The following is a 27,048-nucleotide window of genomic DNA, read 5'->3' as shown; positions in this document are numbered from 1 at the left end:
AAACACATGATACTGTAAAAACTTGTACCCAATCAACCAGCATCATAAAAGTGGTAACAATCAGGTAGGCTTTCATTAAAATTCACCATAGGGGGGTTGCTTGAGTATTGGGATTCTGGTGTTAGCCAAGCTCTCAAATTGATTAAGAGTTGGGACCTCCATCAATTAGAATAATTCGAATTAATCGAGGTCAGAGTAAATTGAGGATGATTCAAATGATGTTATCCATGAAAAATTCTTCCTGAACTAGAACACGGAAATGTATAAAAATCAAAAAGATTATCTATGACCATGCATTAAAACTGATTACATTACAAACAGTCAATAGCAGCATAACAATAATTCTTATAGGTCTTGAGTTATAGCTTTCAAAGATGATTTGAACTTACGATAGAAAAATTATGACATTGATTATTTGTGGCAGTACAGTACAGGACCTGCCTAACGCAACCATGAAAACATACTTCATAACTATAACGGACTGAGAACAATTTTATCTAAAACACTAGATATAATTGAATCATTCAATAAAAAATGTAAAGTTTAATAATTCTAATGACGCCACATTCTGGACGGGCAAATGATGTACATAAGAATTACACCAAATCGGCAGAGCACAAAGCATCCATATCTCAGGAGTGTACAGGGCCTCTTTTCCACCATTGAGACCTCAAAATACTTTTACAGTAACAAAGATGTGACTCAGCAACAGTAACATATCAATCCTTTCTCAAGCAGTCAATAAATATAATGCATATATGAGCAAGACAAATGCTGCAAAGATGGAATCACTAAACCTGGGAGCTTTGATGGAATGTGGCAGGAACCATAGAAGAATGTATAGAACAGAAAAGGCCCTTAAAGAACACCGGAGATTAATGCTAGAGTTTTGGGTCATTGAAACTTCTAATCCCCCAGGTTTCGGTCTCCTTTGAGTACCACAAAAATGAAAGGACCTTAAAAGAATCACCATTTATAGACTAATAATTCACATCAACTCACTTGCTCTCCAATCAAATCAAGACCGACTACAAGGAAAGTGATTCCTTGAAATAACAAAAAGTAGAAGTGAATCCCCTGTGCAGACAATAAGCTTCTTAAGGATGCAGACAACAAAATAAATGCAAGAGCAAGTTCCTTCCTGTACAAACGGTTTCTCCTTTTATTTGTGGTTTTCTTGGTCTTCTCTAATTTGTTCAGCTCAGCAAGGTCTGATTCTGAAGAAGCCCTGAGGAGACCTGCACGTTCTACTTCATTGGATTCCTTTTCCACAAAAGCAACTAAATCTGCCTCTGATGATCTACCCAACTTCTTAGTTACAATCCACTCATAGGAACTGCCAAGTCTGAATAGTCCCGATATCATTGCATGGAATTTTGTAACTGACATTGTGTTCTCAAATAGAAGGTAAGGGACAATGAATGGGAATGATCTTGGGGCTGGAAGGATATTCAAAACGGACATGATTCCAGGCACATAACATACCACCCAAGCTGGTAATTCAGCTTCTGGCAGGAACATTGTCAATGGGAGAATAATGCAGAAGAGAGTGAATGAATACAAGGGCAGGATGAGTTTCCTTAACAGGAAGAAAAGAAAGATCAAATTGGCCTTCTTTGCCCAACTTACCTGATATAACAAAAGAAAGAACATATCACTCAAGGAATAGAACAAAACATCAAATGACATGCAATTCTGCAGACATGACATTATCCAGGTTTCAGTATCAAAAATGTTGCAATCGTTATCATGGTTTCAGATGGGATTTTTTAGGGCACATATCATCTTTTATAAAATGGGCATACCCTAATTAGTAGTCAAAGAGTACATTTTTAAAGGACAAAAACATGCTCATATATTGAATATTATCATTATAAACAGGGGGTTTCTTTTATTTGCATTGGGAGTTTTCCAGTTTAACAGAAATGGATGTGCTCGTAAAGTCCAGATCTGCTGGAAACAAAATGTTTAATACTTATTGTTAGATTTTGAGTGGGCCCAACCGCAAATCCAAGCAAACTGTAGTTGAAATTCATGAAATCAGGCAACTGATTTGCACCCCTAACCATAGTTGTCAAGGCGCCTAGGCGACTAGGCGCTTTTCAAAGAGTGCCTCGTCCAAATGCCAAGAAAAAATGTATTAGGTGCATGCATGGGGGACTGAAACACATATATAATATACAATATTTATTAAATAAATATAAAATATATAAAATTTTATTGGTTGGTTTTTGTTTTTATAATAGGACATGTTGCATGTTATCATGTTTTTGTTGTGAGGAAAGTAAAAAACAAAGTAATCTCAAGGGTTTCACTTTGACAAAAGAATCGAACTGAGGAAGAGGAGAGAACAGCCCTCCATCGTTCTGACACAGTCCTCTAACTCAAGGTGAGTTAATCAGTTTCCTCCATTTTGTTCTCTTTTTCCACTGGTTTAAAACAGTGGCTACACCCCATTTTTCTCCTCTTCCTTTTTGTTGGACTAAAACCATTCTTCTTTCCTAGTTTTAATCATATTATTGGACTACAGGGGCTCCTCCCTCTTCTTTTGTTCTTAAATTTCTTGCATGTTTTCAGCTTTTTTCCCTCATTATTGGTGTCTGAAACAGGGGCTCCGCCCCTTCTTTTATTCTTCATATTCTTCTTTTATTTTAGTATTTTTTTCACCAGCTTTTATGGGTCCAGAACAGGGGGCTCCGGCCCCTTCTTTTGTTCTTAACTTCTTGCATTTTTCAGCTTTTTTTTTGTACTCATCATTGGTGTCTGCAACAGGGGCGGAGTCCCTTCTTTTCTTCATATTTTTCTTTTATTTTAATATTTTTTGCCAGCTTTTCTGGGTCTAGAACAGGGGCTCCGCCCCTTACTTTTCTTCTTTTATTTTAGTAATTGTTCTCATCAAGAAACACAAGCACAAAAGTAAGTGCAGAGTACATAAAACCAAAAGAACTAGTTCAGAAGGGGTAGAAATCCATTGAGTTCTTATTTATAAATTCCATTGCCTAGGCTCGCCTTGGCGCCTTGAAAACTATGCCCTAACTTGCTAGGTACACCAAACCAGAAACAAATATTTCGGCTGATTATAAATTTAGAATAACATGGATCAGCTGAAACATTTTTCCTTATTTGGCGCATTAGCAAGTGACACATCTTGTTTTCCAGCAGATTTGAACTTGCGCCCAAATGAGTCCCTATTTTATATTTCAGGAGACTCAGGACCTATTTCACAAAGGATTTCGTGTAAGATTTTATATTTCTTTGTTTCCTTTGGGCCATTACATTAATGATTTGGAAATTTGAGAAGTAGATATATGTAATTGTCTAGACGGTTTGGTGTTTTTTCTTTCTTTCCTTCTGTTAGTTTTTTGGGTGATGGGGTAGCATCTAGAAGATCAGTTCCCCCTATCTCTTGGGGATCTTCATATGAGACTTTACATTTATTTATTACCTTTGGGCCTTTAAAGTGAAGAAAGAGAAGATCTCAGAAAACTTGAGAAATAGATCAAAATTTAAATTGTTCCACTCATTTACTATTGCGCATCAAAATTCTAGTAAACTTCCAACTGCCAAAATTTTCTTAAGGGAATATGATATGTTCAGTGAAATTTCCACATCTACATGACATTAAAAAATGAAGGATAAAAGATGTGAGAACATATAATGCAAGAGTACTGACCTTTGAACGAAGGATGTCAAAGAAGCACATGCGAAACAACTGCATTGGACCTGAATGCCATCGGTGCTGCTGTTTCTTGTATGCTTCATAGGATTCTGGGAGTTCACAAAGGCACTAAAGAAAAAGAAAAGGAACAGGTTAATGGGCCATTTGGAATTCATTTATGGAACTGTGAGGAAAGCTGGCATAATGATAGCATACGACAAACCTTTACATCATTCAGATATATGAACTTCCATCCATTAAGATGAGCTCGAACAGCAATATCCATGTCCTCAACAGTTGTTCTTTCCATCCAACCACCTGATTCCTCCAAAGCTTTAATCCTCCATACACCAGCAGTACCATTGAAACCAAAGAAGTTGATAAATACACCATTTACTTGTTGTTCAACCTCAAAGTGGAAGGACAAGTTTATGTTCTGCAACCTTGTGAGCAAGTTTTCATCCTTGTTTACAAAGGTCCATCTTGTCTGGACCAATGCTAGATCATCATTCCCCTTCAGGAAGAAAAAAATGCCAGTCAATTTACATTTCTTAACTTACAGTGATATGAAAAAGAAAGTGAAAAATGAAAAATGGATAAACTATCCATCTCCTCATAAAAGTTATTTAAGCATGTATATGCCAACAGGAATTTATGACAAGGTCTGCAATTTAGGGTCCGTTTGTTTTACAGTCAGAATCAGAATTGGAATACTTGAGGAATTGGAATTTGAATGGTCTATTCCCATAGTCTGTTTGGTTCAGACAGAAATGGGAATGAGAATTGAAATCAGCAGGAATGGGTTTTCATCCCCAAGGGAGGGGGAAGGAATGACCATTCCCTCAAATGGAGGAATGCCATTCCACAAGGAATGGGAATGTGATTCCGATTCCTCCCAACCAAACAGTTGGAATCGGAACTGCCCATTCCAATTCCAATTCCAATTCCAGACCCCTATTCCCGTGAATCAAACGGGGCCTTAGATTCAGCAGAAATGAAAGCTTTTTAAAAGTGACACATTTTCTAAGATATTAGGAAAAGAAAAAGCTATTTTACATGGAAGCTGTTGCAAGCATAAAAATAAACAAAGATGACGCAAGGTGGACAAGAGACCAAATTAAATCCAAGTGTATGAAAAACTGCAGACAAACGCTGAACAATTAAAATAATTTGTAATTGATTATATTGATCTTCTCCCTATCTGTAACAATAAAATGGATTGCATTAAAGTATGGAAGCAAACAAAAAGTATGATATACAAGATGAACATTAGAAGAATAATGAGCCCATGATATGCTTTAGAGATAAAGTGGCATCACCACGGTAAAGAAAACACACTCCACATTTTTTCTTGCAACCCCAGAATTTTTCATCAGCTATAGCATTAAGCACCCTATCAAAGCAGTCATGAACCCAAAATATCTTTGATTGCATTAAGAATATAGTTAATCATGAATCCTAAGACCATGTGATGCAAATGCATCATTGACACTTAACTCATGGTATATAACTAAAATGTGTTAGAAAACTGTGAAAATGCCAGGATCTGGATTTGTTAGATTCCTGAGGGTGCCTTTTTCCTGGTAACTGGACAAACCGACTACCATAACTCAGCATGCATTCATATCAAAAACTAGATTTTTGATAGATATCATCAAAAACTAGATATAAGTGCATGATATAAGCATATTATATGTGCTACCTGCACCCAATAGCTATGTCCAGGATTTTAGGAAATGGAGTTGTATCGTTGTTTTGTTAGACAGTGTATGCCCTTAGCTCCAATCAGATTGATGTACATTATGACATTTATTGTAAATGAATAAAGTACATATTTGATTCATATTATTGTGGTGTGTTTCTGTGTAATACCCTTAAATTGGACACATATGAGACTTGTGTTAGTTTAGAATGTTCACAACCGTTGGATAAGTCTGGGGAGATTTATCCTGCCAAGGCTGACACTAGTGTGCCGCCAAGTGTTGGGATAGCCTGTCTCAGCTGCCAGGGTGAGACCTGAGGTACATGCAGTGTAGGTTTACTTGAAACCCTGAACCGGACCATATTTCCAGTATTGCCCTGGACCTTGGAGATTGATGGGCAAAACTGGAAAGTTACACCTGACCCCTAGACTCGATTATGATACTGCACTAGGTGTCGGATTGGGCTGTCTTTGATATGCCAATCAGTGAGATCCTTAGAGGGGGTCAAAACCTAGGTATGTTGGGACAGTCTGAGAATTCATCTGAGTGGGTTATCATAGTGACAGGATCAGCCCCTTTGTCAGACAAAGGTAATGATCAGGGATGCACTCTCTCTGATGGAAACCAAGACTACCGGCAGCCGATTTCAATCGTTGAAATTTGTTTTGCAAAATATATTTATATACGGATATACATATATATATATATATTATGGTTTCAAAATGTTTGCAAAAACGTTTTAATTCCCGGGATCCATGTGAGTAGAGAGTGCAGCATTGTTCCTTGCAATCGAGGAAGAGGTCCTCTCTTGTCAGACAGTGTTTGATCATTATGGGCTGAGAGGTTAAGTGTAAGACCATTGAGGGTAATATATATATATATATATATATATATATATATATATATATATATATATAATATATATATATTATGGTTTCAAAATGTTTGCAAAAAACATTTTAATTCCCGGGATCCATGTGAGTAGAGAGTGCATTGTTCCTTGCAATCGAGGGAGAGGTCCTCTCTTGTCAGACTGTGTTTGATCATTATGGGCTGAGAGGTTTAAGTGTAAGACCATTGAGGGTAAGAGAGACCTCCTAATGAGATTAAGAGAGAACTGATCTAATCTGCATATAAGATAAGGATTTATCCTTATCACTTAAAGAGAGTCCAGATTCAAATAAGGATTTGAATCAGGAAACTCCTAATGAGATTAGGAGCTGATCTCTTTAAATCTATAAAAGGAGGAGGGGGCGAACCATTCAGTTCATCCCAAGGTTCCAGACATCAGATCTTAGATCATCCAGAGAGAAGACAACAACAGTGTGACTGCGCCATCTTCTCCCTGCGTCCTCCTCCTACTGCCGCCATTGCCAGTTCGATCTCCACTCTTGTAGGAGCGATCAAGAACAGTTCTTGATATCAGCCTTTGGAGAAAGGCTGATCAGAAGTGCTCACAGCCTCCATCGAATCCTTGCTGAAGGGTTCGGTTCTTGGGAAGAACACTGCTGATTCTGCTCCACCCTACACTGTGTCATCTTCAATGGGAGCAGTCTTTGGAGATTTTTTTGAGCGTGAACACCTTCATTGGAGGATACTATTTCTTTGAATCAGGTATCTCCCTCTCCTACCTTTTGGTTTCAGATCTGGTCCAGTTCTTGGTTCAAGATTGATCCTTGAAAATGCAGATTTTTTAAAACAGGGAATGTGATTCCTAGATGGGAGAGAGAAACTTTTGAAATTTCGCCCAACCTACTTGCAGGGTTCGGCTATCCATATGATGGATTTCTCATCCCTTCATGTTTCCCATATTTGTGCTTGGATATCTGGGCATTACAGGTAAAAGACCAGTGATCGAAACAATTACCAGGTGTAAGGATTCCTGACATGTTTACTCTTGATTGGTTTTCATTAGACCTGTTCATGGGCCGGGTGGCCCGATGGGCCGGCCCGACCCCCGGACGGGCTTGAACAGGATTTTTGGCCCGCGGGCTTAACCTCGGGCCAAAAAGCCCGGCCCGCATAAAGTTCGAGCCGGGCTCGGGCTTTGCCAAAATAGCCCGGCCCGACCTATAGTTAAACCTAAGTAAAAACCCTATGTGATGTCTATTTGAATAAATTTTTTGATTTGAGGTCATTGATTCACTTGTAGATCCATTGTTCATTTAAATAGGGGAAAAAACATTTAAATTAAAATAGAAAATGTCAGAAAATTTTGAATTTCTTTTATTAGGTCGGGCTTCGGGCTCGGGCTCGGGCTTCGGGCTCGGGCTCGGGCTTCGGGCTTTTTATCAGGGCCGGGCTCGGGCCCAAGTTGTAGGCCCGTTGGTCGGGCCGGGCTCGGGCTCAGGCCTAACAATTTTCTGTTAATAAAGAGTCGAAGCCCGGCCCGAGCCCGGCCCGGCCCAGCCCATTAACAGGTCTAGTTTTCATAGCCCATTGTGCACACCTAGTTTGTAGATCTGAAGTCCACTCATTGTCTTTTACCTTTTCTATCAATAGTTTTCTTACTTGCCCTCTTTTTAGAATCCAAATCTTCCTAATATTCCATCTATTGCTGTTTCTACTCAGTTTTGATCTTTTTCTGTTACTTTAATTGGATAGGGGATCACCAATTAAGACTTTAGTTTTGCAGCTAATATGGATGGCTGTTAGCAATTGGGCAAAACTCCAATATTTGGTCGGTTTTGCAGCTAATATGGACTATCAATTAGCATACAGATTACTTAAATCCTGAAGTCTTGCTTGAGATGATTTAATCATATAGCCAACAAACCCTACCCAATCATCAAATACAGCCCAAACAAAACGTCAAAACCAGAAGCTTATCCCAGGATAAGATAATTAAAACTGTTTCTTATAAAAGAATGGTTTCTTTCCATTCCAAGTACAGGCTTTTGGATGGTGTAGACTGGTTATCACAGGGAAATCTGTGTGGTGTCCATATCATCATTTCAGAATCAGAGTCAAATTAGGCATCCTGCACAGAATTTCTTTCTTTTTTTTATCGAGGAGTGAAAGAAATTTCATTAAACAAAAAAAAAAGGAATATTACAATCTGAGAGGTGACAAAGTGACACCTCAGGGGTGCTCAAGTCAACAAGGAGGGCAGTGAGGGTTCAGATTCTGGTACGAGCATGAAGGTGCAAAGTAATGAGTTTAAGGGTATTGCTTCAAGCAGTGTGACTCTCTAGCAGTTAGTAGACAGAGAGGTGATGATCAGAAAAAGTTTGGGTCTCTGTTTTTTGGGTGGTGAAGAATTTGCTAGGAGGGACTTTGAGGAGTTTGAAAGGAGAAAAAGGGAAGAGAAGTTAAAGAAAAAGCTCTGGTGAAAGGAGGCAAAGGTTGGGATGAGGAGTTTTCAGATCAGGAGGATGAAATTGTGGATGAAGATTGAGCCTCTCCACCAGGTTTTTTCCAAGGTTTTTAGCTCGAGTCTGGTTTAGTTTGAGTCTTTGGTATGTAAGTTGCGTGTTTGTTTTTTCAAGTGTTGTTAAAGGGGTCCGGTCGTTTGTTTGTTGGGTCATTTAGTTGTTCTCTCCTTTCGGATGATATCTTATCTTCTTCCTGCTGTATTTCTTTTTTCTTTTAATAAAATTTTCCTTTGACTCTTCAAAAAAAAAGGTGACACCTCAAGAAAGCAACTCAACTGAAGAATAATCTACTGAAAACTGTTCACAATTACAATCTTGGATTTCAAGAATATTCCAGAATTTCTGCAAAGCATACCTATATAATCTACCCAATATAAGTAGCCATGCTGGTTGAACTCTTTGCGTAAGGAGTGGAATATTAGCTTACCTTGAAATGGGGAATTGTTTTCTTCAAAAAGTCTGATCCTGGTTGAAAATCAGCATCAAATATTGCAACAAACTCATAATCTTTTACATAGTCACAGCTCATTGCAGATTTCAGGTTCCCTGCCTTATAGCCTGTTCGAATAAGTCGGTGTCTATATACGATCCTCACACCCTTCTGTTGCCACTTCTGAACTTCATTCTTGATGAGGAGCTGGACATCCAAATCATCAGAGTCATCAAGGACTTGTACAAGCATTCTGTTTCTTGGCCAATCTTGGATGCATGCTGCTGCAATTGATTGTTGATAAACCTGTGGCACCATAGTGAGACCAATCATCAATATTTAGAAGACTTAAAATTAAAAGAAAATAAATAAATAAAAATAAACAAAAGAGTCATCATCATCATCTAAGCCTTGTCCCAACTATATGGCTTTGGCTACATGAATCCTGTTTTGCCATTCTGTTCTGTTCAGTGCCATATCCATTGTCAAAGTAGAAAGCTTGCTGAATTAAAAAATATGAAATAAAAGGAGTTTCTTGAAGAAAGAAGGAAGAGAGAAGGAGAAGAAGAGAAGAAGAGAAGAAGAGAAGTTGACAAGAAAGGAGAGCAATAATCTGGCCGCTCCCCTTCACTTATTATCTATACTAAAAATAATAGAGCAGTGCAAAGACAACTATGCCCTTATAGGGCGGCAAGACATAAAACAGCATATATAAGACACAAAAACATAATAAAATTTGGACTCACATAACAACTAACATAAAACATCTACTCATAAAAAGCATTATAAAACTGATTAATCTTCAACACTCCCCCTCAAGTTGGGCGTAAATGTCACACATTCCCAACTTGAGTAGACTATGTTCAAGCTTGTTCTTTGCCACCCCTTTAGTGAGAAAATCAGCCAACTGCAACTCTGAAGAGACATAAGGCAAACAAACTTTTCCGGTTGTTACCCTTTCTCTTATAAAGTGTCTATCAACTTCAATGTGTTTTGTCCTATCATGCTGAATTGGATTGTGGGCAATATTGATTGCAGTCAGATTGTCACAGTATAACATCATAGGTTCCTCTGCTTTCACCCCAATCTCACTCAAGAGAGATCTAACCCAAAGAAGTTCTGAGACACCATGAGCCATGGATCTATACTTAGCCTCTGCACTTGACCTTGCCACAACCGCTTGCTTCTTACTCTTCCAGGAGATCAAGTTTCCACCTACAAAGGTACACACTCCTGATGTAAACCTCCTGTCATCTAAGCATCATGCCTAGTCTACATCTGTGTAGAACTCTCGCTTCAGATTCTCATGATTTGAGAAAAGAATGCCTCTGCCAGGGTGCTTCTTCAGATATGCAAGTATCCTCTCAATAGCTTCCCAATACTAAACCCGAGGTACATGCATGTACTGACTCACAACACTGACAGCATAAGAAATATCTAGTTGTGTCATACACAAATACAACAGTCGGCCCACCATTCTTTGATATCTCCCAGCATCCTTTACCAACTCACCATCCATACATTAATTCTGTGATTTGGATCAATAGGAGTGTCTGCTGGTTTGGTCCCCAACTTCCCAGTCTCCCGCAATAGGTTAAGTACATACTTCCTCTGTGAAATGAAGATCCCATGCTTGGATTTTGTAACTTCAATCCCCAAGAAGTATTTGAGCTCACCAAGATCTTTGATTTCAAATTCTTGCTACAATGATTTTTTGAGATCATCAATCTCCTCCAGATCATTTCCTATCACCACTATATCATCTACATACACAATCAGAATTGATACCAGAGCATCTCTCCTCTTCACAAAGAGAGTGTGATCAGACTGTGTCTGTGTGTATCCAAAATGGATTGGTGCCCCTCTGAACCTGTCAAACCAAGCCCTAGGTGACTGTTTCAGTCCATATAGAGATTTTCTGAGTCTGCAAACCTTTTCCCTTACCAACATTCTCATAAAAGCCTACTGGAATGTCCATATATACCTCCTCCTGTAAATCACCATTGAGGAAAGCATTTTTGACATCAAGCTGGAACAAAGGCCATGAATAGGTGGCTGCTAGAGATAAAAGGATACAAACTATACTCATCTTAGCTACTGGTGCAACGGTTTCCAGATAATCAACACCATAGGTCTGAGTATACCCTTTTGTTACCATCCTTGCCTTGTATCTCTCTATCTTGCCATTAGCCCTATACTTCATTGTGAATACCCATCTACATCCAACTACCTCCTTGTCTGGGGAGAGATCAACTATTTCCCAAGTTTGGTTTTTAACCAAAGCATCCATCTCATCTTGCATGGCTGTTTTCCGCTTAGGTTTGGAGAGAGCCTTAATAACATTCCTAGTTATAGACACAGAATCCAGGGAAGAAAGAAAAGCACGATAAGAGGGTCATAAGGCATTGTAGGAAAGATGGTGTGAAATGCAATGGGCTATACACTTTCTCTTCCCCTTACAAAGTGCAATGGGAAGATCGAGGTCAGTGGGATCAACTGCAACAATGATGTTAGGGATAGGAACATTATCATCAAAAAGCATAGCAGGAGGCTCAAGAGGAATACCTGGAACTGTATCCATCGAATCTGGAGTTTCAGAAGGACTGATAGAGAGTGGTGTGGGTTGAGGATGTATGGAGTCAACCATCATCTGCCGATGCTAATATTTCTCTGAGGTTGCCCGTAGTGGCTTAGGTAATGAAATTGGAGGTGCAGCTGCTGGCTAAACTGATGAAGGTGCTGGTTGAACTGATGAAGGCACCAAAGAAACAGGAAGAGGAACAGATTGTGAGTTCTCCTCCCCAAAACTCTCCCCCTGAGGAGAACCACTCGAGAAGAAGGTGGATTCAAAGAAGGTAACATCCATTGTGACAAATTTGCTCCTCGACACTGGGTCATAACAGCAACACCCCTTTTGGTTTTGAGCATACCTAAGAAAAACACATTTCTTGGCCTTAGGATCCATTTTCTTGCGATGAGGGTCAAGAATGTGAACAAAGGAAACACACCCAAAAACCCTCAGAGGTATATGAAATATCTCCCCATCTAGGAAAAGCAGACTAAATGGCACCTTAAACCCCAAAGTCCGTGAAGGAACACGGTTAATCAAATGCACGGCTGTAAGAACTGCATCTCCCCAGAACTGCACAGTAACTGAAGCACACACCATAAGACTCCTTGCCACCTCCACAGTGTGTCTATTTTTTCTCTCAGCAACTCCATTCTGTTGTGGTGTATATGCACAACTGATCTGATGAATTACCCCATGTTCTAGGAGATACGTGGTTAGGTCCTCAAAGTACTCTCTGGCATTATCTGATCTAAAAACCTTAGTTCTCACTCAAAATTGTGTAAGAACCATCTGGTGGAACAGTCTTACCAAGTTAGGAACCTCATCACGTGATCTCATCAAATATATCCAAGAATATCGTGTATAATCATCCACAAACAAGAGAAAGTAACGAAATCCTCCTATGGAAGGGATATGATATGACCCCATACATCAGTGTGAACAATATTAAAAGCAAAAGTACTTCTTTTATTACTTGGTTTAAAAGACTATCTACAATGCTTTCCTAACTGACAACTCTCACACTCCAAAGTAGATAACTGAATAGACTCAAACAACCTTGGGAAAAGACATTTCAAGAGCTAAAAGAAAGGTGTCCTAAGCGATTGTGCCAGAGCATAATTTGGTTCACTGATTCTGACCCACTACTACTGCTGTTGCTAACATGATGGCCCTGATGTCTTGGAATCTCATCCAGAAGGTAGACTCCATTCACCTCACGTCCACTCCCAATCATCTTCTTCGACTCCAAATCCTACAAAACACAATTACCAGGAAGAAAGGTCACGGAACAATTCAAATTCTTTATCAAGAACTAACAGACGGTAGGTTGGTATGAAGTCTAGGGACATGTAAAATAGAAGACAGAGTTATATCATTGGTCACTCTAACTGTTCCTTTCCCAGCAATGGGAATATGCAAACCATTTGCTGTAGAGACTCTGTCTCTACCAGAACACAACTGATAGGTACTGAAAAGGGTAGGGACATTAGTCATGTGCTCAGATGCTCCTGAGTTTATAATACAGGTTGGTCCCTCCTTACCTGAAGTGGATGCAAGATTTGCAGTTGCATATGAGCTACTTGTATGTGCAAAGGAAGAGGTGTAGTTGGCTCCTACATTCTGTTGTCCATCTGGAAGGCTAGTGCTAGGTGAATCTTTCTTACTCATAAGCTGTCCAAACCTCTCCAATTCTGTCCTCATTGCTGCTACTACAATGGATTCCCAATCAGTTTGGGAAAGAGGGACCGAGTCTCCTGTAGTGGCTACATTTGCATTTCCCTTCTTGTTCCTTGTCCGGGCAGGCATAAGATTTGGGTGAAGCTTCCAGCAAGTGTCCCTGGTATGCTTAGGCTTCTTGCAATAATCACACACTAAGTCCTTCTTATCTTCCCTTCTAGCCTCACTACTCCCCTGTCTCCATTCGGCTTAGGTTTTGTTGTACCAACCATAGCCGACTAGTCAATCCCAGGCTGTCTCAGCATTACATTCTTCCTACTCTCCTCTCCAAAGGCAAAGGCATAGGCTTGAGAGAGTGTCACACCCTCCCTAGAAAGAATATGTTGCCTAGCAATGTCGAATCAGGATTTAGTCCTGCAAAGAACTCAAAAACCCTATTCCTCTCTACCAGTCTATGATAGGTTGTTGCATCATTTACACTTTCCCATACCACAATTTCTAAGTGATCTATTTCTTGCCATAGGGTTTTCAGCATGGAGAAATACACAGCAAGAGGTTTTTCTCCCTGTTTCATACTTATCACCCGATTCCTTAACTGATAGGCTTTGGCTTAATTTTGTTTTTGAGAGTAGGTTTTAGTCACTCCATCCCAAATCTCCTTAACAGTATTAGCCCATAGAAATTTTTTTGCAATACGAGGTAACATAGAATTACACAACCAGGACATTACCATGTAATTCTCCTACACCCATCGGAAAGAGTCAGTATCAGGTTTCTTCTCCTCACTAGTGAGATACCCTAATTTTCCACGGGCACCAATAACCATCTTAGCTGATTGTGCCCACTCCAAATAATTTGTACCATCAAGTTTTACTGTAGTAATGATCCCAGACCCAAAAATATCACTACTACCTCCAACACCCAGTCCCACAGTACTGGTAGATTTCATCTCGGCATTCCAACTCTCCATCTTATTTCAAACAGTTCAACAGTAAGAAAAAATAGATTGGAAACCTTCCAAAAACAATTTAATATCACACACACAGAAACAAACCCTTCCGAAAGAAGAAAACCCTAGTTGGAGAGAAATCTCTCTCCTCCCCACGCCTCCCAACAGAGAGAAGAGTGAGTTGATCACTCCAGGAGGCTTAGAAAAATCCAGAAACCAAACTGCACTCTTCAGGAAATCAAAAGAAAGCTAACAATACCTAGCCGCCCAAGATCATATCAAAACAAAGAATCCAACTTTTCTGGGACTCTTCCCCGTATTCCAGTTCTTCCTGATTTTGATGCCGAACAGTAGATCACCTTCCTGATGACTAGATCCCACAAAAAAATCCAAGAATTGGGCAATCTACAGCAAATCAATCAGTCCCTTATTACTTCATGCCATCGGCTGATCTAAGGCTGCATGAGAATGCTTCTAGAAACCCTAGCCGCCGCTTTGATACCAAGTAGAAAGCTTGCTGAATTAAAAAATATGAAATAAAAGGAGTTTCTTGAAGAAAGAAGAGAGAAGGAGAAGAAGAGAAGAAGAGATGTTGAAAAGAAAGGAGAGCAATAATCTGGTCGCCCCCTTCACTTATTATTTATACTAAAAATAATAGAGCAATACAAAGACAACTATGCCCTTATAGGGCGGCAAGACACAAAACAACATATATAAGACACAAATATAATAAAATTTGGACTCACATAACTACTATGGTCCCCACCTCCTATCTAACAACTAACATAAAACACCTACTCATAAAAAACATCATAAAACTGATTAATCTTCAACAGTCAAATTATGGACGCTTAAATCATTTCTTACTACTTCCACTCAAGTCCTTTTTGGTCTGCCCCTAGCTCTTCTAGCCTCTTCAACTTTTAACAGAGTAAAAGAAAAATATGTGCACACTAAAAGAAAATCATGTTCCAAACAGCAATTAGAAATCTGTTCAAGCAATGAAACAAACAAATATTTCTTTCAGGTCTGCCTCATCAATCTTACTGTTTAAGAACACATCATGAACCCATGAAAAATAAATAATCATGATGTAAGCATACTTGTACATCAGGAAGGTGGACCAACTTCAACTTAGAATTACTATTCTTGGCCCCATAGCATTTATAATGGATATACAAAATACAACCCAAAGTACACACTATTTGATTATTGGATATGGTTTATCTGACAATTAGTATTCTTGCTTCCAAGGTCTTCGCCATGTTATAAAAGTTGGTCACTCAAACACAAATGAAAGGTTTCATTCCCATGATGCTTCTTATATGTGAATCCTCCAAAACTTAAACATGCAAACCAGGGAGTAAAATTCAATGGAACCCAAATGATTAAAGAATCTCTGTCATTGAAAAATAAAGAGCAAAAAGAGCTGACAGGTCCACATTACAGGAACTGACAATAAAAGACCTCATTTATTGAAAATATTAGGAGCTTCCATAACAAGGACATGTATTTTAGATAAAAACAATGTGGTGTCAGGACCAAATCAGGTAGCCTTATTTAATACAAATATAATTCATTAACTATCTTGTTGTAATACCTATGCACTGTTATTTAAATATTATTATTATGGCAACAAGCTTATATAAAGATATTGAATGTAGGCTCCAAGTTCAGAAAAAAATATTCGTATTTTGAATGCCAAGCTTGATTATAGATGAATGAATGATATCTGAGAATTTATTGATAAAAAAGACACATGAAGAGAGAGAGAGAGAGAGAGAGAGAGAGAGAACATTCAACAACTATGCTGGTTTTCGAAAATGGGAAACCAAAATCAATCGGAGGTGAAATTTAAACTAATGAAACAGATGCAATAAAGAACACAGAGATGTAGCATTATGGATGGTATCTCTGTAGGTAGAGAGACTCACAACTAGTGAGTCTTGAGGCCATTAAGACCAATTCCATGACCATGTATGCCTGTCTGATTGTACCAATCCTTATTGATATTACCGTGTTAAGCATGTCCCAACTGTGTCTTCCTACATTATTTGCCTGTCATCCTCAGCTTCCTAAAACATTCAGAAATGATTGCAAATACACACAAACTCATTAATTCACAATACTTGCTTCCTTTCTTTAAGGAAAACAAAACTCCACTGTCCCATTATACCTTTTTGGTATTAAAGTTGTAGATGTCACTTAATAAGTAGGTCTCCTGATTTCCCCGAGGCTTATACATTTTTCTACTTCACATACCTTTCGTTCCAGTTTGTCAAAAAGCCTATTTTTCTCTTTTATTTCTACTTCTATTGTTTTTGGAAGACATATTCTGAACAGATCAGCTGAGTTTAGACACCCAGGCTAAGCCATTTTGTGCACAAGCTGAGTTTCTTCACCCATTGGCCTAGTAGTTCAATAATGTGTTATCAGAGTTGTCCCTGAACATGGCACCAACAGCAGACAGTCCTGGCTAGCACGGGAAGACCTATCAAAATTTAGCTTAATCTTACCATTTTTGGAGACCAACCATGGGGATTATGCTCTTCAAATGTACTTAGTTATAATCTAGATGACTTGTTTGAACTAACAATCAGAAATTGATCAAAATGACCAATCTATAGTTTGGAACTCCACCACTTGCATATATTTGAAGCATTCTTTTCAAAGATAAACAAAAAGAAAGTAAAGGGGAAAGGTGATAAGAAATCATCCAAGAGAAAAGAGACTCAGAACATAGACCATCAAGCGAACAAGACCAAATACTCCAACCCTGACAACATAATAGCTCAGAGCCACCACACCACGAAGCAACAAGTCATCAAAATTCAAAGCCAAAGACAAGGTTTAACAGATGAAAATACAAAGAGACCCCTAATAAAATCGCCCTAGTCCTCCTCTTCAAAGAATTTCTCCTGCCCTGTGTCATCCTTGTTCCAAAGTTCTCTACCTTCGCCTACTATGACCTTCTTAGACCTCTCTTTCCTCCTCTTTTTTCTCAAACTCCTCAAAGGCTTTTCTGGCAAACTCCTCTCCTCCCCAGAAGAACAGCCCAAAACCCTTGTCCACCTCCGCATCTCTATTGAGAAGATCTTTGATTGGCACTCTTACTTTCCTCAACACTTCATCTCCTCCTTTCCTTCCCCCTCTAAAGTGAGAGCCCCAGACTTGGATTTAACTTCAGAAGAAACCTGATCCTCCCCACAGTTCACCTCAGACTTCAGCACCTTTGGCTTCCTCCCTCTTCTCTTAAAAATCCTCTTGTATCTATCTATTCATAGGCCCTTTCCCCACTAATCCATCCTTCAGCCATGAGAATACTTTCGTTACATGAACTATATGTGACATTTTTGATCGCCGGGACTTCTTAGCTTCCGGGACAGCAGTATCATTGTCAAAAGACCTCTTTTCCTGTATCATCCTCCTACAACCTAGGTCAACTTCTACCCTACCAATCATCACTTCCTCAGCTTCGATTTGGGCAAAATCAGACTCAGGAACCTGAAACTGATGATCATCTTCCAAGCAGCCAACCCAACTCCACTTTGCCATCCTCCACTATTTCTCCTGAACTAACATCACTGTCCCCCTTTCCATAACCACAACATCAACAGCCAACCCAGCTCCCTGATCTGGGGGCACAGCCAGGTCTCAACCTCCCGCATGAACTGACCCATTGATAGAAGGTCAATGCTCAAAAACGCCCAAGCATAAAGCTGAGTTGTGACCATCACAACACTACAACACAGAACAGAGATCCACAGAACCATCATCACGAACAATATTGTCCTTGACCTTTGAATCCCTAAAATTCTATCAATCTTCTTACCTCCTGAACTCTTGGTTTTGATAAATAAAAGTTCATTAAAATTTCATTGAAAAATAAGGATAAGCAACTATTCAAGCATCCCAAGGGGAGATGTGACGTGCAGCCTCACTCTTAAATAAAAAACAACACAAAAATTACAATTGTGCCCAATACAACTGATCCCTAATTACCCCTTACTTAGCTAAAGAATCAACCAATGCATTAGCCTCCCTCCTCACCCATTGTATAACCAAATTCATCTATTGTGTTAACCACTTGAGCTTCTTCATTTCATCTCTATAACACCAAGTCACTGAATCCGGATCTTTTAGCCAGCCTACCACCACCTTGGAGTCCCCTTCAATCACCAAGTTCTCCAAGCTCATCTCTTTTGCAATTTGAACACCTTGTAAGACTGCGTACAGTTCAGCCTTTAAAGAGTCCACTCCCCACTGGGCCTGAATAAAGTGCTACTATAATCCCTTCCTTACTTCTTATGACTCCTCCATTTTCAAAAGGACCAGGGTTGGCTTGACTGCTCCCATCAAAGCTTAATTTCAGAAAACCTTCAACGGGGGGTGCCCAAAGCAACCTTGTTTTAGTCTTCTGGACTGAACTAGAAGAAACTGAAAACCAGCTCCCCCAAATATCATCAAAGGAGAACTATCTAAACATATCCAAAGTTGGTAGCCAATGCATAACCTTGGTCAATACACAGTCCATGATTTGTTGTTTACTTCTCTCATTCTCTTGGAAGATTCTAGCATTTCTATCTTCCCAAAAGGTCCAAATCACTGCTGCTCTAGTGCAACTCCACATTATTCTTCCTCTTCTCTTGGGCCAAGCAAAAGTATAAGGGTCAAAAAGCATCTTAATCTCCATTGGCACGTTCCACCTGCACCCAAACAAAGAGAAAAAACCAATCCCAAATATCTACAACAAAGGAATAGTAAATTAATAAGTGGTAACAAGATTCAACACCGGATTTGCAAAGAGTGCACCAGTTTAGGGAAATACACAAGAAGGGCCTCGCCTTTTGCAAGTAATCCAGAATGCTAACTTTCCCATAGATCACTTCCCAACAAAAAGCCTTAATTTTAGGGGGAATCGACTGACACCAAACTTCCTTAGCAGGAAAAGAAAGAGGGATAGGGGACTGGCAAAGAGCATAAAAAAAAGGGGCACGAGAAAAGAAACCTTTAGAACTTGGGCACCAAACTCTTCTACTTGATTTAGAAGGCTCTAAGTAGACTCTATCAAGAACATGTAAGAGCTTTGACAAGCAATTAACTTCTCCATCCCTCAATCCCCTACAAAACCCAAAATCCCAATTATGAGCCAAAGGCAAGATAGGAGAGATTAAAAATTTCGAGATCACCCCATTTTTGTACAAGGAAATGGAATACAAAGAAGGAAATAAGTCCCTTAAAGGCTGGTCACCAATCCAAATGTCTTCCCAAAACCAAATTAAATTCCCTAATCAAACATCATACCTTATAAACCTGAGGAATTGATGGAGATAGACCAGAATCCCAACCATTCTCCAACCTTTCATGAATATTGTCCACCACCTTGTCCCATAAGTTTTCCCTCTCTAATGGCCACCTCCATAACTACTTCCCTAAGAGAGCCATATTCTTCTTTCTCACATTCCTAATACCTAAACCACCTTCCTTCTTACTTTTACACACAATCTCCCATTTGATTAGTGGTCTTTTCTAGCCTCTCTTGGCTCCCAAAGGAAATCCCTCATGATTTTTTTTTCTAATTTCTTTTCTTCCCTTGGTGGAATCCTAAATACAGAGAGGAAGTCGACTGGTAGGTTAGCTAAGGTTGATATTCGTAAGGTAATCCTACTTCCTAATGAAATATAGTTCCTCTTCCAAGTGGCCAACTACTTCCCTAAGAGAGCCATATTCTTCTTTCTCACATTCCTAATACCTAAACCACCTTCCTTCTTACTTTTACACACAATCTCCCATTTGATTAGTGGTCTTTTCTAGCCTCTCTTGGCTCCCAAAGGAAATACCTCATGATTTTTTTTCTAATTTCTTTTCTTCCCTTGGTGGAATCCTAAATACAGAGAGGAAGTCGACTGGTAGGTTAGCTAAGGTTGATATTCGTAAGGTAATCCTACTTCCTAATGAAATATAGTTCCTCTTCCAAGTGGCCAATCTCCTTTCACATCTTTCTATAACTGGATTCCAGAATCTACTCTCCTTAGGGTTGGCACCTAAAGGAAGACCCAAGTAGGTCAAAGGCTAAGGGGTGATAAGACATACTAAGCAACTCGCTATCACACTCAAGGCATTCTCCTCCATATTAATCCCTGTTATGCAACTCTTGTCTAAGTTGATTTTCAAACTTGAGATCCTTTTAAACTTCTTGATGGGTTTTTTTAATCTCCTCACCCTCCTAATATCACCCCCTTCACAAAAAAAAAATATGATATCGTCTGCAAATTGGAGTCTACTAAAAAACCATCTTCCCTATTAGCCTTAAAGAGGAATGTACTAAAAACATCCACCACTAAAGTAAAAAGGAAGGGTGAGAGAGGATCACCCTGCCTTAAACCTCTGCAAGCTGGAAAGAAATCTTCCACCACTCCATTAACCAAGATAGAAAAGTGACAAGACCGGATACAACCAAACACCCAATTGCACCATCTCTCCCCAAATCCACACTATTGGATCACCTCTAATAATAAGAATTTCTAGTCCACCATATCATAAGCCTTTTCCAAGTCCAATTTGCAAACAATTCCTTCTTTCCTAGATCTCTTTATTTCTTTTACACATTCATTGGCTATTAGGATTTAATCAATTATTTGTCTCCCTTGAACAAACGCTTCTTGAAATTGGCTGACAAGGGACAAAAGTACTGTTTTACTCATCAATGACAAGCATAGTTTTCAAGGCGCCAAGGCGAGGCTAGGCGACTAGGGGGGTGCCTTGTTGCCTAGTTGCCTAGGCGGGCGCCTAGGTGATGGATTTTTTTATGTTAAAAACATAGATCATAGGGTAGTTCCCTAGGTACCATAACCATATTTCTTTAATAATTATTCATGATTTTCATAAGAAAAGTATAAATTTCATATTAAAGTATAGAAAATCAACATATTCATGAGAAGAAAAGGAAGAAGGAAAATAAAATTCAAAAAATATAGGGGCTGAACCCTTATTTTTGTTATAGGAAAAGAAGAAAATAAAAGGTATTGGTAGTAGTAGTAGTAGTAGACGAAGAAGAAGAAGAAGAAGAAGAAGTAGAAGAAGAATATATGGAAGAGGAAAATGTGCTGATTAGATAAAATTTTAAGTTCTTCCTTACTTATTGGTTCAGGTTTTCAAGTCCTTGAGGGTTCAATACAGCATTTAGCAATGCTTGTGTTGATTAAACCCTAATAAATAAGAAAATAATAAAAATAAATTAATATATAAACACACAAAATGATTATTTTAGTTTAATAATGTCTATTTTATAATTATAATCTCAAAAAAGAATGAATAAAAAAATACTTTATAATAGGAAGTAGAGAACTGCTTGGCAATTAGGTGAGGCGAGCCTCAAAGAGTGCCTTGTTGCCTAGGCGTCACCTTGACAACTATGATAACAAGACCATAGTTTTCAAGGCACCAAGGCGAGGCTAGGCGACTAGGGGGCACCTAGTCGCCTAGTTGCCTAGGCAATGGACTTTTATGTTAAAAACATAGATCCTAGGGAAGTTCCCTAGGTACCATAACCATATTTCTTTAATAATTATTCATGATTTGCATAAGAAAAGTATAAATTTCATATTAAAGTATAGAAAATCAACATATTTATGAGAAGAAAATGAAGGGTTCAGCTTTTTAAGTCTTTGAGGGTTCAATACAGCACTTAGCAATGTTTGTGTTGACTAAACCCTAATAAATAATAAAATAATAAAAACAAATTAGTATATAAGCACAAAATGATTATTTTAGTTTAATAATGTCTATTTTATAATGATAATCTCAAAAAAGAATGAATAAAAAAGTATTTTATAGTAGGAAGTAGACAACTACTTGGCGATTAGGTGAGGCGAGCCTCAAAGAGCGCCTTGTCGCCTAGGCATCGCCTTGACAACTATGGACAAGACTTTAGCAATTATTTTGTACATACTGGTCGCCAAACTAATGGGTTGAAAGTCCTTGGGTTGGCTAGCAACAGTTTTTTTTTTTCCTTGATGACTTCACATAACTCATCTTTTAATACTTCCCAACAATCTTGATAGAAAGCCATTGTAAAACCATCCAGACTCAATGCTTTGGATCTACCCATAGAGAATACTGCACTTTTAATTTCCTCTTCCTCAAACTCCCTTTCTAGCCACTTGGTTACCTCCTCTTCTAATAAAGGCCACTTTAAACCTTCTAAACGTAATCTTTCACCCCAAGGTCTTCTATAAAAAGATTTTAAATGATCTGCAAAGATCTTGGCTATCTCATTGTGATTAGAGGTCACTTCCCCATTTATCTCTAACCTAGCTACAAAATTCTTACACCTTCTACCATTAGCCATCACATGAAAAGTTTTGTATTCTCATCCCCTTCCTTGATCCATTTGTGTCTTCATTTTTGTCTCCAGAAAATTTCCTCCCTATCAAGGACTTCCTTCAATTCTTTTTGCAACTTCCATCTCAATTTCCTTTCTTTCGCATTGAGGTTTCTTTCAATCTCCACCTCATCCAATTCTTCAATCTAAGATATTAGGGTAAGATTCCTTTCTTCTATTCTTCCAAAATGTTTCCTATTCCACTCCTTTATTTTAGATCTTAATCTTTGCAATTTCTTATGACCTTTGATTCCCTCCCACCTCACTCCCTTTACATTCTCCTTCCACCATTCCTCCACTTTACGAACAAAATCTGGATGTGTCAACCACATATTTTTCAAATCTAAAGGGTACGGGGCCATGCAAAGTTTCTAAGTCAAATCTAATGGGGTGGTGATCCGAAGTGACTCTAGGAAACACTCTAGACACCAAACCTTCCCAGTGATTTTTCCATCCTATGTTAAACAAAAACCTATCTAGCTTTGAACACAATGGGTTTTCTTGAAAGTTGGACCAAGTGAATCTAATTTGCAAGAGAGGAATCTACTTTAATTTGCACATGTCTATGAATTCATTAAATTTCCTGATACTAGTGGTGACTGACTAATGGGGGTTAGATGTTTCACTAGAGAACCTTATCACATTGAAGGCCCCACCCAAACACCAAGCACCCTCCCACAAACCCCAAATAGCATACAATTCCTCCTACATTTCATTCCTCGTATTCATGAATCACCCAAATCCATTCTTCTGCTTCTCTGTTGCTCCCCTTACCTATGCTGAGTCTGAACAATGTCTCCGCCCCTTTGAGGGTTTTAAGGCTTCTCTTCTTCAAAACTCTTTAACTTGTTAAAATAAATACCAGACCTGTCACTGATAACTTTAGATTTCAAAAAGTGGTCCATACTTAAACCGCCTCCCTTCCTACAAGCTCGACACATCTCTTCGCCATCTTTAGCCAAATATCCCTCAACTCCTTTTGCTTTTTCCAATAACCTATCCTTTTGGTCAGCCACATGTCCACTACTTAAATGCTTCAAATTACTCTTACCCACTTCGTGCCTCTTCACCTCCTTCCCATCCTGTTTATTGAAGAAGTCCAGTGAACCTCCCCGCAAACAAAACAATTTTTTAATTCCAAAAGTGTCCTCATCTTCAACCACTGCCCCTCCCTGAACTAAGAGCCCATTCAACTTCCAGTAAGACACGACTGTTTGAAACATTTAGTCTAATGATCAGGTGAAATAATCCACTTGTTAGTAAGAAACTAAGACAAAACTGTTTTGCTCTTGTTTTCATTGTTCTATAATCCCATGGTAATAACATTTGAAAATTGCTGAGAAAGTACAGTGTAAATAACGAAAAGTTTCTCTAGTTAGGCCATCACCAACATAGTTATTTATCAAAAGTTATCACTGTCATACAGATTTTGCCTTAAGTTCTATAACCATGCATCTAAATCAGAACCCATCAATATCCATCAGCTTAGAAAGACAAAATGAAGAATGGCATTAAACAAAAGAACCATATCGTTTGACTTTTTTTTTAAGTTAAATTTATCTACATGAAGCTAATAAGATACTAGAGGAGCACTGCTATCAAGAGTCCTTCCAATCAATAATGACCCAAGACTAATAACAATGGCTGCTTGATTATCTGACATTAAATAATGATGCTAATATGTAACTGATAAAAAAATGGTGCTAATTATGTAGGTTCAGAGGGAAAAAGAAACAAATGGAAGGTTTTCAATAAATGGACTGCCAAGTGAGATAACCACGATTTCTTGCCTGGAACCAAATGGGCATTTCAGATAGAAGTTTCAGCAGAAGATTAGTAATACTAGAGATCTGGAGTCTGGACATAATTCCTACTTCGTCAGTTAACTAAAATGATTTATGCATTGGATTCCAAACAGGAGTTAGCAAAAAGAAAATTGGAAAAAGGAAAACAATATGTAAACACTTTTTTGATGGTAAAAAGCAAAATGGAAACATCAGAAAGCTCAAAAATATATGGTTCAAATTCGAGAATCAGGGATTCGAGACCTACATCTTCTTACCTCCCTCTCATTGCACATTGGGATCTGTATAAGCGCCATTGGATAATCCTCAGCAATTCCATTTTCCGTGTCCCCTGAATATTCCATCGCTGCAACGGGCTTAATCCGGCGAAACTTGATCCAAAAGCATCCCAGCATCAAGATGACCCGATCCAAAGACTGGATCAAGAACAAAACAATACAAACATTCGTTAGCAACTGCAACGGAGGAGCCAGATAATTCGCCCTCACGAAAAGCCAATTCGCGTAAACAAGCTCAACCAAACCCAGAACCTCGGCCGACGCAATCGAAGGCGGACTAAAATGCCATCCTTTGAAGTAAGCCACAAGCTCAAACAGCAATAACAGAATGACGAGAACCAAGAAAATCTTAATAACCCGATAGAGCCTCGATTCAGACCTAGAAGGCGAATCGGAATTAGAATTCGACAACGACGAAGACGAGATAACTCTCCGATTGGCAGTTCGGAGGACATAAAGGAACCCATTTGTGAGCCAGGCGAGGCAATTGGCAGCTTGTTGAAATTTGAGGAGACAAACCCAGGAGAGCTGACGAGCGTTACGACTTCGCTCTTTCTCGACCGCTGTTGAATCAGCATCACCGGTGGGGCTACCGATCTCAACGGCGGACCAGTTAGGGTTTTCAGATTTATCCAGGAACAACCCATGATTCCTCTCTTTCTCCTTGTTCCACCATTCCTGAAACTCGTAATTCGGTGGTGGAGACATCAAATCCAAACTTTGAAGTTTGAAATTTCCCCTGACTCGACCTCTACCTCTATCTGGGCATCTGTCTATCTGTTTGTGTTATTTTCTCAGTGAGGCATTTCAGTCTCTGTCGTTCTCTGATCCGGTGATTGAGGGGAGATGTATGGGGTGGGGGGCAAATGAGGGGATTATTCGATGTCGCTAAATTTAGCAATAGCCCACCAATTTTAGCGGAGATTGCTCGGGTTTATATATCATTTTCGTTTTCCTTTTCAAATTCTTCCAAGAGTCAATGCAGCGGTAATTAATGGGTACGCACCATACAGTAACACTGTGATAATATAAGTTGGAACTTTGGATAAAAACACCGCCAAATTTGATTTGATTCAATAATTTGGCTAAATTAGAGGCAAGTAAAAATGGTGGGAACTGGCGCGTGGGATTGAGATCGATTAAGGTTGCTGTCAGACTAGCTGTGTTTTGTCGCCTCTAGAGAGTTGGAGAGCGTTAAATCTCCCTCTTCATTGAACAGAAATGGATGAGATGTACATCTGATTTGATTGGAACGGAAAGTAGCAGAATAGAAGGATAAAAGCGGTCTGAAATTACTGGATGTTTGAAAGCTTTGCTATCTTGCAGGGATGGTGATAGGTGGATGGAGCTTGAAAGGTGGATAGTTTATGATTGAAACTTGAAAGATGCGGGATTAGAGAATAGAGAAGGGGGTCTGTACATTGACAATTCAGAGAAAGGTATACTACAGGAAGTATGGTTGTAACTTGAGGGTTATAAAATGTTTCCACGTGGCAAAGTTTTGCCACACGGCAAATTTCTTAAGGTGCCAAAGTGGAGTCATTTTCATTTTTCTACTACAAAGCAAGTGGGTAATATTGGGATGAAAGGTGGATAGTTTTTGGTTGAACGATGAGGATTAGGGAAGGGGGTCTGTACATTGACAATTTAGAGGAAGGTATACTGAAGGAATTATAGTTATAATTTGAGGGATATAAAGTATTGCCACGTGGCTAAGTTTTGCCACTTGGAAGTTTCGTAGAGGTGCCAAAGTGGAGTCATTTTCATTTTTATACTACAAAACAAACCCTGACGTGACCCATTTGGAGAAGGTGAACATATGGTGATAATTTGAGGGTTATGAAAAGTATTTCCACGTAGCCAAGTTTTGCCACCTCGCAAGTTTCCTGCAGGTGCTAAAGTGGAGTCTGTTGCATTTTTCTACTACAAAGCACAAAGCAAGGGGGTAATATTGGGACGAAACAAAGCCTGACATGACCCGTTTGAAGAAGGGGAGTATACTTATAATTTCAAGGTTATAAAAGTGTTTCAACGTGGCAAAGTTTTGCCACCTGGCAAGTTATTAGAGGTGCCAAAGTCGAGTCATTTTTATTTTTCATTTTTCTACTACAACGCAAGTGAGTAAAGTTGGAACGAGCGAAACAAACTCTGACATGACCCATCTTTGAGAAGGTCTGATGGACCCTTTTTGGGGTCAGAACCAGGGCGTTTTTTTCTCA

At 39.0% G+C, this 27,048-nt stretch overlaps 1 protein-coding gene across 1 annotated transcript; it reads right to left on the bottom strand.

The window, feature by feature from the left end:
• Nucleotides 1-362: 362 nt before the first annotated feature.
• On the bottom strand, nt 363-25,790 carry CSLC6 (Cellulose-synthase-like C6). Its single transcript, XM_010248369.3, has 5 exons — nt 24,809-25,790; nt 9,163-9,471; nt 3,882-4,172; nt 3,674-3,787; nt 363-1,629 (listed from the first exon to the last, which is right to left on the bottom strand). The coding sequence occupies exons 1-5, from the start codon at nt 25,535-25,537 to the stop codon at nt 994-996; spliced, it is 2,079 nt and encodes a 692-aa protein (XP_010246671.1). The 5' UTR covers nt 25,538-25,790; the 3' UTR covers nt 363-993.
• Nucleotides 25,791-27,048: the final 1,258 nt, after the last annotated feature.

This window comes from Nelumbo nucifera, chromosome 1 (genome assembly GCF_055504915.1).
Source record: "Nelumbo nucifera cultivar China Antique chromosome 1, China Antique-T2T, whole genome shotgun sequence".
In the NCBI taxonomy this organism is placed as follows: domain Eukaryota; kingdom Viridiplantae; phylum Streptophyta; class Magnoliopsida; order Proteales; family Nelumbonaceae; genus Nelumbo; species Nelumbo nucifera.
Note: the sequence above shows the minus strand (reverse complement) of the source record. Positions and strands in the feature narration are given on the sequence as shown.

Excerpts from the sequence above, each read along its gene's own strand:
- CSLC6 (XM_010248369.3), bottom strand. The coding sequence starts at position 25,537 with ATGTCTCCACCACCGAATTACGAGTTTCAGGAATGGTGGAACAAGGAG. Across the intron at positions 4,173-9,162 it reads AAACAATTCCCCATTTCAAG|GGGAATGATGATCTAGCATT; the intron begins GTAAGCTAATAT and ends TTCTTCCTGAAG. Across the intron at positions 3,788-3,881 it reads TATATCTGAATGATGTAAAG|TGCCTTTGTGAACTCCCAGA; the intron begins GTTTGTCGTATG and ends CTTTTTCTTTAG.